Genomic DNA, 13,477 nt, shown 5'->3' with positions numbered 1-13,477 from the left:
AAATCTTTAATCCGGTTTTTTGTTGATGGGTGGGGCTGTGTTTCCTCCCTGTTTTTTGACCTGAGGCCAAACTATGGTGGAAGTAATGGAGATAATGGGTGACCTCCTTCCAAACATCCCCTGCAGTCAGTGCCCACCCTGCAGCAGGCCACCGCTGACCCACGCCTCCGCTGGAGACTCCTGGACACTCTCGGGCAAGTCTGGGGCAGTCTCTAGCTGAAAAATGGCAGAACTGAGTTTTTAAGCATTGTGCTATAATGCCTCTTAATGTAAATATTTAAGTTTTTTGATGTACTAAGTGGCCGTTCCATGTGGTTCAAACAGTTGTCAGAAAACAGAAGATCTAAGAAGTATTAAGTACATATATGAGGCAACAGATTAATAATGGATTTCTAAAGGAACTTTAAAATGGATCTAGTCTGTGTGTATGTGTTTGGAGATAAAGTAGGTATTGCAACTAGGCCAGTTTCCATATCCTCTGAGCTCCCCTCCCACTTGATTAAAGAAAAAGATACCTTTTATAGATGCTGAACTTACTATAGCACAGTCTCTAAGAGGGTAAAGATCTCTAAGTGACAAGCAAAAGGACAGTTGAAGTTGCTGGTTTTGGTGATTAATCACATCACCAGCAATCTGCCCATGGATTGATCATCTTAACTTTGGTTGTACATATTTTTTGTTAAGAGTAAAGTATAATTTCATGCCCTAGGATGCCCAAAATGAACTTTGTTAAGATGATTTTAATTTGGCAATGAAGGTTGTTACTTAATTCTTGATAAAAGAAGCAACTTACTAAGAAGCTGTTGTTCAGTCACTAAGTTGTGTCCGACTCTTTGTGACCCCATGGACTGCAGTACCCCAGACCTCTGTATCCCTTAGTTGTTATAACTGAGAAGCTATAACAACACTAAACTTGGGTATGCCCAGATATTAATAAATGTAAGCCAGAATTGACACAATCACAAGGAGAAGTTTGTCCATTGTTGGAGAACTTTTAAATACACCAGTTAATAAGAGATAGGTAAATAACTTAATTTGAAGTATTAGATATCTAATATACACATATGAAGCACATGCATATTTGAATATTGCTTTTGTGAATAGTATGTAGCCTTAGTTGCTGCACTGTGCCGTGAGGTACCATGGAACTCTAGTGAATCAGAGGAATACCTTTGGATATTCTAAATTTTTATGAGAAACACAGTGACACTTAACATTTCAGATACCACAGAATCATTCATTACCACAGAACTGAAATAGTTCATAATTTGACCACTAGATTGCACTGTGTTTTTTTCAATTACATATTTTGTCTAAGTGAAATAAAGATATTTTCTTTAAACTTATGCGTGCCTTGGCACACCTCCCCTCCCAAATTACTATTAACTTGTTTGGATCTAACTATTTGATAAAGAAAACTGTTGGGTATTGCTTTTGGCTTATGCTATGTACTGAAAAGGTTTTGGAAACTGTGTTATAAAGCAAATGTCAGCTAATTTCAGTGTTGTACAGACTTTGTTCTCTGATCATGAAACAATTAAATGAGAAATCAGTGAATGAGAAAGTTACCAAAATCTCATAATTGTTGGGGAAAAGTAAGCACTTCTCAATACCTTGAGCATCAAGAAATCCTAATGGAAGTTAACTAACACCAATATATGACCAATAGGAAGATGTTACATGTCAGAACCTGTGGAATTGAAGAGTTACCTTTATAGGAGAAATTTATAGCAGGTAGAGGGGAATGAACAGAATTTAAAAGACATGTTAATTCATATGTAGCATTATTTTTTAAAAATATTAGTACATTACTTCCCTGCATAGTATAGATCCCCTGGAGAAGGGAATGGCTACCCACTCCTGTATTCTTGCCTGGAGAATTCTATGGATAGAGGAGACTGGCGGGCTACAGTCCATGGGGTTGCAAAGAATTGGACACGACTGAGCAACTAACACTTTCACTTTCACATCACTTAGTTTTTACTGCATGACAATACTCTTGAGAGTCCATTGGCTAGCAAGGAGATCAAACCAGTCAATCCTAAAGGAAATCAACCCTGAATATTCATTGGAAAGATTAATGCTGAAGCTCCAGTACTTTGGCCACGTGATGTGAAGAGCCAGCTCATTGGAGAAGACATTGATGCTGGGAAAGATTGAGGGCAGGAGAAGAAGGGGGCGACAGAGGATGAGATGGTTGGATGGCATCACCAATTCAATGGACATTAGTTTGACCAAACACTGGGACATAGTGAAGGACAGGGAAGCCTGACATGCTTCTTCTATCCATGGGGTTTCAGAGTCGGACATGACTTAATGACCGAACAACAATGAACCACTCCGAAGCCTAGTGGCTTATTAACAAAATAGCCATTTTATTCCACTGACAATTCTTTGGGTTGGCAGAGTGGTTCTTCTGGTCTGGGCCAGTTCACCTGGTCTCTGCTTGGGCTCCTTCACTCAGCTCTGGTCAGCTGGTGGGTTAGCTAGTGACTGGATGATCTAAGATGGTCTCATAGAAGTTTCTTACTATTGACTGAGACCTTAGTTGTCTTCCACATAGCCTCATCCTGCAACAGGCAAGCTCACAGTTGTTCACCTGGTGGCTCTAGAATTACATAAGCAGCAAGAGAGGACATGCTTGGATGTGGAGAAGCTTTTCAAGTTCATTTACTAAACTCAAGTCCATTGCCAGAGCAAGTTACATGGTCATACCTGGAATAAATACAGGACCAGATTATCCAGAGTCATGGATATGGGAAGGGGAATGATAATCATTTTCTAAAACAACCACAATTTGAATATGAACAATTTTATGCCAGTAAATTTGAAAACTTAGGTGAAACAAACAATTTCTCAGTGGAGAAATTTAAAATAATTTACCCAGCTTACTTAAGAAGAAATTTAAAAATCTGAATAGATTTTAAAACAATTAATTAAATCAGTAACTAAAAGTGTAACCTCTCTTATCGCCCTGAATAGAAAAAGTACTCACAGAGAGAACTCCAGCAAACATTCAAGGGACTGACAATTTCAGCCTTAATGATTTCAGAGAAGGTAGAGGGAACATTTCTCAACTCATTTTATAAGGTTAACAAACCATAACACCAAGTACCAGGCAAAGACAGCATGAGAAAAGATGTATATAAGCTAGTTTCACTTATGAACATAGGTGGGAAAAAATCCCTCATAAAGTATTATTAAATTGAATCCAGTAATGAATATACATACATATTTAAATTCCAAGACAGGTTTATCCCAGGTTATAAGTTGAACATTAAAAAGTTCTGAGTTTAACATTAAAAACTCACAATTTACCACATTTATAGATGAAAGGAGAAAATTATGTGGCCATTTCAATCGATTTTTTTAAAAAGCACAGTTTAATAAAATTGAGCACCTATGTGTGTCTGAAAAAGAAAAAGAAAATTTAGCAAATTAGAATTAGAAAGGAGCTTCCTTACAGCAGACATAATATATAATGGTAAAATGCTATCCTGGATTGGGCATCTGTGTACAGAGGAGGATTTAGTTGTGCTTATGCTTTTGTATTACTTTTGTGCCTGAAATACCTGGGAGAGTAGGAGGAATAGGGGGAGTAAGATCCCTGAAAGGCCTTTGGAAGCTTAATTATTCAGACTCTGGTAAAGTTAGAGAAAACAGAGGATGAAAATAGAATCAGGGTTAGAATAATTTTTGTTTTGTTTATCTGTCAAATCAGTCAACTTTATTGAAACTTTTTAAATGGCTTAAATTCCAAGAAGTGTTAAAAATTACCATATAATAGATGTTGTTGTGAGCTACACAGTCAAAGGCTTTCTTGTAGTCAGTGAAGCACAAGTAGATGTTTTTTTGGAATTCCCTTGCTTTCTCTATGATCCAACGAATATTGGCAATTTGATGTCAATTTTTTGGGCTCCAAAATCACTGCAGATGATGACTACAGCCATGAAATTAGAAGACACTTACTTCTTGGAAAGAAAGCTATGACAAACCTAGACACTATATTAAAAAACAGAGACATTGCTTTTCCAACAAAGGTCCATATAGTCAAAAAACCTATGGTTTTCCCAGTAGTCAGGTACAGATGTGAGAGTTGAACCATAAAAATAACTTGAATGTCAGAGAATTGATGGTTTAGAATTGTAGTGCTGGAGAAGACCCTTGGAGTCCTTTGGACAGCAGGGAGATCACACCAGTCAGTCCTAAATATCTGATGAATATTCATTGGAAGGACTGATGCTTGAAGCTGAAGCTCCAATACTTTGGCCACATGATGCCGAGAGCCGACTCATTGGTAAAGATCCTAATGCTGGGGAAGATTGGAAGCAAAAGGAGAAGAGGGCAGCAAAGGATGAGATGGTTAGATGGCATCACTCACTCCATGGACATGAACTTAAACTCCAGAAGATAGTGGAAGACAGGGAAGCCTGGTGTGCTGCAGTCCATGGGGTCGCCGAGAGACAGACACAACTTAGTGACTGAATAACAAACAATAATGGATTTTAGGGTTAACTGTGTTGTAAGTCACAAAGTGAAAAGCGTACATTTTTAATTTGGAAAAAATTTCATACTTGCAGTTTGAAATTCAGAGTTTCAAGAATAGTACCAAAAACATACAGCACTCAGCACCCAGCTTCCTTGATTCTTGGCATTTCCCCATATTTGCCTTATTCTTACTTTCTCCCTGATAAATAAATATATATATTTATATAACCCCCCCAACCAGTTAAGTTGTGGCATGGTGCCCCCTTACACCCTTAGTACATTATTTTCATATATCTTCCAGTGTAACCACAGTTCTTTTTTCAAGTTCACATAAATTTTTATCTAATCCATAGACTGTCACTCATACTTTGCTAGCTTTTTCCAATAATATTCTTTTATAAATCCAAGATCCAGTCTAGGATTAGACATTGCAATTAGTTATATCGTCTTTTAAGTCTCCTTTGATCCAGTAGTTCTTCAGTCTGTATCTTTCGTGACAGTGTATTTGAATATATAGACTGATTTTTTAATAGAATGGCCAATTTAGGTTTGTCTGACTTTTCTCAGATGGTTGTTATTACTACTATTATTTTGCCCAGGAGTACCACCAAGATGATACTGTTTTCTCAGTACATCGATGAGAAGGCATACTGTGTTGATTTTCATTTACTCTTTTTTCCTTTTAAACTGTATTTGAAATTAAAAAAAATTTCTTTTTCTTGGCCTGCAAGGAGATCAAACCTGTCAATCCTAAAGGAAATCAGTCCTGAATATTCACTAGAGGACTGATGCTGAATCTGAAGCTCCAATGCTTTGGCCACCTGATGCGAAGAACTGGCTCATTGGAAAAGACCCTGATGCTGGGAAAGATTGAAGGCAGGAGGAGAAGCAACTGATAGCTGATTCACTTTGCTGTATACCTGAAACTAACACAACATTGTAAATCAACTGTCAGTTCAGTTCAGTCTCTCAGTCGTGTCAGACACTGCAACCCCATTGACTGCAGCACGCCTGACTTCCCTGTGCTTGCTCAAACTCATGTCCATCGAGTCAGTCATGCCATCCAACCATCTCATCCTCTGTTGTCCCCTTCTCCTCCCGCCTTCAGTCTTTCCCAGCATCAGGGTCTTTTCCAGTGAGCCAGTTCTTCACATCAGGTGGCCAAAGTATTGGAGCTTAAGATTCAGTATCAGTCCTTCCAATCAGTGTTCAGGACTGATTTCCTTTAGGATGGACTGGTTGGATCTCCTTGCAGTCCAAGGGACTCTCAAGAGTCTTCCCCAACATCACAGTTCAAAAGCATCAATTCTTCGGCACTTAGCTTTCTTTATAGTTCAACTCTTACATCTGTACGTGACCACTGGAAAAACCATAGCTTTGACTAGACGGACCTTTGTTGGCAAAGTAATATCTCTGCTTTTGAATATGCTGTCTAGGTTGGTCATAGCTTTTCTTCCACGGAGCAAGCGTCTCTTGATTTCATGGCTGCAGTCACCATCTGCAGTGATTTTGGAGCCCCCCCAAAATAAAGTCTGTCACTGTTTCCATTGTTTCCCCATCTATTTGCCATGAAGTGATGGGATCGGATGCCATAATCTTAGTTTTCTGAATGTTGAGTTTTAAGCCAACTTTTTCACTCTCCTCTTTCACTTTCATCAAGAGGCTCTTTAGTTCCTCTTCATTTTTTGCCACATGGGTCATGTCATCTGCATATCTGAGGTTGTTGATATTTTCCCCGGCAGTCTTGATTCCAGCTTGTGCTCCATCCAGCCTGGCATTTTGCATGATATACTCTGCGTATGAGTTAAATAAGCATGATAACAATATACAGCCTTGACACACTCCTTTCCCGATTTGGAACCAGTCTGTTGTTCCATGTCCAGTTCTAACTGTTGGTTCTTGACCTGTGTAGGGATTTCTCAGGAGGCAGGTCAGGTGGTCTGGTATTCCCATCTCTTTCAGAATTTTCCACAGTTTGTTGTGATCTGCATAGTCAAAGACTTTGGCATAGTCAATAAAGCAGAAATAGATGTTTTTCTAGAACTCTCTCTCTGTCTTTTTCAATGATCCAGTGGATGTTGGCAATTTGACCTCTGGTTCCTCTGCCTTTTCTAAATCCAACTTGAACATCTGGAAGTTCACAGTTCACGTACTTTTGAAGCCTGGCTTGGGGAATTTTGAGCATTACTTTACTAGTGTGTGAGATGAGTGCAGTTGTGCAGTAGTTTAATCATTCTTTGGCATTGCCTTTCTTTGGGATTGGAATGAAAACTGACTTTTTCCAGTCCTGTGGCCACTGCTGAGTTTTCCAAATTTGCTGGCATATTGAGTGCAGCACTTTCACAGCATCATCTTTTAGGATTTGAAATAGCTCAAGTGGAATTCCATCACCTTCACTAGCTTTGTTCATAGTGAAGCTTCCTAAGGACCACTTGACTTCACATTCCAGGATGTCTGTCTCTAGATGAGTGATCACACCATTGTTGTTATCTGGGTCATGAAGATCTTTTTTGTATAGTTCTTCTGTGTTTTCTTGCCACCTCTTCTTCCTGTCTTCGCCTTCTGTTAAGTCCATTAGGTTTCTGTCCTTTATTGTGCCCATCTTTTCATGAAATGTTCCCTTGGTATCACTAATTTTCTTGAAGAGATATATTTGCTGTTTAAGATTTTATTTTCCCCCATATAGGCCATTACAGAATTTTGAGTAGAATTCCCTGAGTTATACATATTTTTCCTTTACTCGATTATAATCTTTGCCGTTTGATCAGGACATTTATCTGCCCAGTTTTCTCTCTGTAAATTAGTAAGTATTCTGTGGGGAGCCACTTGAGACTATAAAATATCAGTGCATTATTTTCATATTTGTGAGATGCATCAATTTGAAAATAATGTAGAATTAATTATTTGAGTACATACTAAAATGTGCTGTGATATAATTTGAAGTTGGTAATCTCTTAAGCATTAACATACATGTAAATATCTAGTTTAAACATTGTTACTTATACATAGCGCAAAAGTAAATATCATGCATATAACCCAGTAAGCCTCATCTGTCTCTAGTTTTTCTAATTGATCTGAGTTTTAGCATCAGTATTAATACATCTTCAGTACCTTTCTGTTGTAATCAAACTCTTGTGTAAATATTGAAGACCAGAAGGTAAAGCCTTGAACGTTTTAAATTGAAAAGAATCTTAGATATCATAGTCTTTTTATCTATTTTTACTTAATTCTGTAGACAAACTAAAAAAAAGAAAAATTGTCATTTACCCAGTTATATATTAGGTAAAATGGCACACTGCCATTACAAAGAGTTCAAATCCCATAAAATGTAGAAATAAGAGTTTAAAACTGAGGTAATAGCAAGTAGATGACATTTTTGCTAGTGAGTTCCCATTCCTGCACTCCCAATAAGTGGGATACATACAAATCTTAACATTTGAGCAATAAACCCTCATTAAGCTGGCTTCTTAAAAAATGCATTGCTTCAGGCAACCATTAGCAGTAAGTTGATGAAAGCTAGTATACTGGTTGAAATATATTTGCTAGACCTTTATAATAAGAGAAGGAAATCGCAAGCTACTCCAGTATTCTTGCCTGGAGAATCCCAGGGACACAGGAGCCTGGTGGGCTGCCGTCTGTGGGGTCGCACAGAGTCGGACACAACTGATGCAACTTAGCAGCAGCAGCATAATAATTTAAAATTTGAATCTTTATTACAAATTAGGAAGCACAGTATTGGTGAAAACAGTTGCTGCCTAATAAATTGTGTCTGTGTAAGAGTGCTGGCCTTTAAACCAGTTAATTTTGTTACCAAATCCAGAATGTGGCCTGTCATTGATTTGTAATCAGTTCAGTTCAGTTCAGTTGCTCAGTCATGTCCAACTCTTTGCGACCCCATGAATCGCAGCACACCAGGCCTCCCTGTCCATCACCAACTCCCGGAGTTTACTCAGACTCACGTCCATCGAGTCCGTGATGCCATCCAGCCATCTAATCCTCTGTCGTCCCCTTCTCCTCCTGCCCCCAATCCCTCCCAGCATCAGAGTCTTTTCCAATGAGTCAACTCTTCGCATGAGGTGGCCAAAGTACTGGAGTTTCAGCTTCAGCATCATTCCCTCCAGAGAAATCCCAGGGCTGATCTCCTTCAGAATGGACTGGTTGGATCTCCTTGCAGTCCAGGGGACTCTCAAGAGTCTTCTCCAACACCACAGTTCAAAAGCATCAATTCTTTGGCGCTCAGCCTTCTTCACAGTCCAACTCTCACATCCATACATGACCACAGGAAAAACCATAGGCTTGACTAGATGGACCTTGGTTGGCAAAGTAATGTCTCTGCTTTTGAATATGCTATCTAGGTTGGTCATAACTTTCCTTCCAAGGAGTATAAGTGTCTTTTAATTTCATGGCTGCAGTCACCATCTGCAGTGATTTTGGAGCCCCCAAAAAATAAAGTCTGACACTGTTTGCACTGTTTCCCCATCTATTTCCCATGAAGTGATGGGACCGGATGCCATGATCTTTGTTTTCTGAATGTTGAGCTTTAAGCCAACTTTTTCACTCTCCACTTGCACTTTCATCAAGAGGCTTTTGAGTTCCTCTTCATTTTCTGCCATAAGGGTGGTGTCATCTGCATATCTGAGGTTATTGATATTTCTCCCAGCAATCTTAATTCCAGCTTGTGCTTCTTCCAGTCCAGCATTTCTCATGATGTACTCTGCATATAAGTTAAATAAGCAGGGTGACAGTATATAGCCTTGACGTACTCTTTTTCCTATTTGGAACCAGTCTGTTGTTCCATGTCCAGTTCTAACTGTTGCTTCCTGACCTGCATACAGGTTTCTCAAGAGGCAGGTCAGGTGGTCTGGTATTCCCATCTCTTTCAGAATTTTCCACAGTGTATTGTGATCCATACAGTCAAAGGCCTTGGCATAGTCAATAAAGCAGAAATAGATGTTTTTCTGGAACTCTCTTGCTTTTTTGATGATCCAGCAGATGTTGGCAATTTGATCTGTGGTTCCTCTACCTTTTCTAAAACCAGCTTGAACACGAAAGTTCACGGTTCAAGTATTGCTGAAGCCTGGCTTGGAGGATTTTGAGCATTACTTTACTAGCATGTGAGATGAGTGCAATTGTGCGGTAGTTTGAGCATTCTTTGGCATTGCCTTTCTTTGGGATTGGAATTAAAACTGACCTTTTCCAGTCCTGTGGCCACTGCTGAGTTTTCCAAATTTGCTGGCATATTGAATGCAGCACTTTCACTGCATCATCTTTCAGGATTTGAAATAGCTCAACTGGAATTCATCCATATTATCCTTATAAAGAGATTTAGTGTTTATTTCACAGTTGGCTGATAAAGTTGAAACAATTTTAATGATGTTTTCATTAGCAGCAGCCTTTAGAACTTAACTATTTTATTGGTTGTCTTTCAGAACAAAAGAGATGAACACTTACTGAAAAAAAGAAATGTTCCCCAAGAGGAAAGTTTAGAAGATTCAGATGTTGATGCTGATTTTAAAGCAGTAAGTTAACGTTGCTTATAAGGTGTTGTAAAAGTAATTTTTATAATAACTAGAGAACTTTATTCTCAATCTTAAGACTAATTTTACAATGATAATTAGGGTATATTGACTCTTTAACTTCAGTAAATACATTAATTAATGTAATTTTGCTATTAAACTCTGTGCTGAACTATCTTTTTTTCTTTTTAAGCAAAATGTAACACTAGAAGCTATATTGCAGGTATGTTATTATTTTAATATTCTCTTTTTGAAGTATTTTGAAATTGATTTTTTTTTTTAAATTTCTGAAATTTACACTTGGTGTTGCAGAATGCCACAAGTGATAACCCAGTGGTCCAGTTGAGTGCTGTCCAGGCTGCAAGGTAAGGATGAATTTGTCCAGAGAGAGAATTATGTCACACCTGGTCTACAAGTAGTACATTGTTACTTTTGTTCATAGTTTGAAAGTTATAGCAGTTAATTTCTCATACTTCTTTTCTAGAAAGCTTTTATCCAGTGACAGAAATCCACCAATTGATGACCTAATAAAATCTGGGATTTTACCAATTCTAGTGAAATGTCTAGAAAGGGATGATAAGTAAGTATGGATTTGACTCCCTGTTCACTTTTTTCAGCCAACTGAAAATTTGGGATTATTAAACTAATGGGTTCCATTGGGTTTTGCCTTATCACATTTTTCATTTGTCATGTATTTTAATGTAATTTTCTAAATACTGTGATAATACTCTGCAGACCTAAGTGCTTTTCTTTTTAGTTTATGAAGTATGTGTGTGTATTTTCTAGGAAAATTTTAACGTCTGTTTATTGTCTGTTCTAAATTGTCTCAAACATTTATAGTCTTCCTTTGTTAGTTGGCTTTTTCGTCAGTAATGTTTTAAAACAACCCAAATAGTGTTTGAGTCATTCTTTGCTTATGAGTCTATATATAGATTAACCTCATGACTTGAGTCAACATGAATGGTTTCCAGAACTGAGTAGCTCTTTCTTTCCCTGGGAATATTCCAGCTGATCCCCTGATACTCTGTGAAGTCTTTAACAGAACTCCAGCCATGATTAGTTGTCTATCATCATGGTTTTTATTTGTGGTAAATTAAAAATAAGAGGGCAGATTATAATTTCCCAAAATAGAAAGAGAAAAACACCACTTGGTGTGTTTTGAGGTACTGGCCCCATTTCTACTAGTGTTTGGAGAGATCTTGGTGTGCTAGATCTTAAACCTCATCAGTTTGAGTTAACTGGGTAGAATGTAAGTCTGAACCCCAAAATACATTGAAACAGAGGCTCATTTTTCTTTTAAGGAGCATTTAGACTAAAACTTGGGGGTATTTTGCTAAATATTGTCTATGAGATTTTCAGGTGACTAGATTAAAATAGTAGCATTATAAATGTTTCCACTAAGAGTTTTTATTATTTTAAAATAGTTCATTCTTTTTCTATTACGTGCCACAACCATCTCTCCAAAAGCCCTTAACACTTTTTAAATACTATCATATATATTTTCTATAAGATTTATTTAAGCAAAAATAAGTTTTATTTTAGTTATAAAAAAAAAAATTGCCTCTACCTTTAGGGCCCCCTTTCTTTTTGGCTCGAGCTGCTTTTCTTTTTTCTTCTTTTCTTTTCCATTTATTTATTTATTTTGCATTTTTGTCTTTGTCATGGGCTCATTTGTATGGGTGTGTCTGTGAAATGTAGCTTGTATATATAACAGAAGAAGAGTATGCTGAAATATATACAGACATGTGTAACTACCACTGAAGGTAAAAATAGAAAATTTTCAATGGTTTCAGTCTGACTTAATCGATTTGTTATGGGAAATTGTGTCATAATATAAAAGACCGAGACTGGAGCCGAATAGACCTTGGTTTAAATCTAGGGTTTGCGGCTGACCTAAACCCAAATAGCATTTGATGCTTAGGTACCTAATCTATAAAATGTAGGTGGTTGCAAGGAATGAAAATAATATATACAAAATACCACATAATACCAAGCATATAATAAATGTTTTTTATTGTTTACTTACTGCGCTCATTTTATTACTTATTTTCTCTATCTTATCTCTCTCTTTTTAAATTATATCTTAGAAGACTTTCCCTAGCTTTGTAATTGTATTTTCTACATCTTTCTGTTTTCTCATTTCAGGCCCTCATTGTCAGTATTTTGCCAAATCATCTGTCCTAGTTTAATAACTCTTTCTCCTTCCAGTCTGAAACAACATAAACTATCTCATCATCTTTGATCTTATCATTCCTTTATTTCTCCTCAACTTTGATACCCTCTTATTTCTTGCCTTTTGCCAAAGTTCATCATGTATTGATAGTTCTTGTCTGCTACTTCATTGTCTGGTCTGTTCCATCTTTTTAACCTCACTGCTTGCTATTATCACTGACATTTTTTCTTCTTAAAACCTTTTCCTTCTCTGATCTCTCTAATCTTTTGATATTAACAACCTCACTCTGTTTCTTTGATATTTATAGAGTTTCTTCTAAGTTCCTAACCTTTGGCTTTCCTTGGTTTTTGCCCTTTCCCACCTCCTCCCACCTTGGCATTCTGTTTGAAAAGAAATGATGTTTTTCAGCTATCTACCCTAACTTAACATAGATAATTTCTTCTTAACAGATTTTTCCTCCATCAGCCTTTGACCGTTTTTATCTCTTCTTCATGGACTTCAACATTGTTTTCTTTACTTCACTTTTCAGTAGCACTCTACGCTTGGTATGTCTGTAGAATGAATTCTAAGTCCTGAAGCCTGAGATTTGAGTCCCGCTCCACACACACCACATTGTGACTTGCCCTTGCAGTTCTACCCCGTGTCACAGCGTTGCGTACCTTCTTGGCTTCAGCTCTCGTGGTCTCTATGTTGTCACTTGCACGCATCATGATCATCCCAGCCATGGTGGTTTTATTTGTATTTCCAGTTGTCAGTGCCTTTCTTTCTTTATCACTCTTGGAAAACCTAGTTCAGTTTTCACTTTCTTTGTGAAGTCTTCCATCACCATTCTGGGTTATAATGATCTTATCCTTTCAGCAAAATTATGTAGCCTTGTAATATCACTGGTATGTGAAGCAGGTGATGTAGTGGAGTCAGAGCTTTAAGACCTGTCTAGAGGTTGTGGCAGTGATTCAAATGAGATGATGAGGGCTTCAGCTACCACAGTGATATTTTGGATGTCACTATAAATATAAAAAATATTTAAGAGGTAAAATTGATATGACATATTGGTTAGATATCTGTGGGAGAGAAAGGGGTCAAGGAAAATAATGACTGGCTAAATGTTGCAATACCAATGAACCTGAAGAAGTGAGTTTATATTGACTGACTTTGAGAGCAAATGAGACATTCAAGTGGAAGATACTCAACAGGCAGTTGGACGTAATGAGGCGAAATTCAAGGACAAGGTAAAGGAGATAACCATGTAATCTGTGGGTCTTAAATGGTAGTTATGTGTCTAAAGATTTTTTTTTTGTTT

The 13,477-nt window shown here is 37.5% G+C and overlaps 1 protein-coding gene across 1 annotated transcript in view; it reads left to right on the top strand.

The window, feature by feature from the left end:
• The window catches only part of KPNA3 (karyopherin subunit alpha 3), a 97,868-nt gene that overhangs the window by 62,130 nt on the left and 22,261 nt on the right, over nt 1-13,477 (top strand). The window contains exons 3-6 of the mRNA XM_086329133.1: nt 9,918-10,007; nt 10,198-10,227; nt 10,317-10,369; nt 10,489-10,584. Of these exons, the coding sequence (XP_086185259.1) occupies nt 9,918-10,007; nt 10,198-10,227; nt 10,317-10,369; nt 10,489-10,584 (269 nt within the window). The remainder of the gene's footprint in view (nt 1-9,917; nt 10,008-10,197; nt 10,228-10,316; nt 10,370-10,488; nt 10,585-13,477) is intronic.

The sequence above is a fragment of the Bos grunniens genome, chromosome 12 (assembly GCF_055505025.1).
Source record: "Bos grunniens cultivar Pamir isolate PY7600 chromosome 12, Bosgru_T2T1.0, whole genome shotgun sequence".
NCBI lineage: Eukaryota > Metazoa > Chordata > Mammalia > Artiodactyla > Bovidae > Bos > Bos grunniens.
The sequence above is the reverse complement of the archived record's forward strand: the minus strand, read 5'-3'. Positions and strand labels throughout refer to the sequence as shown.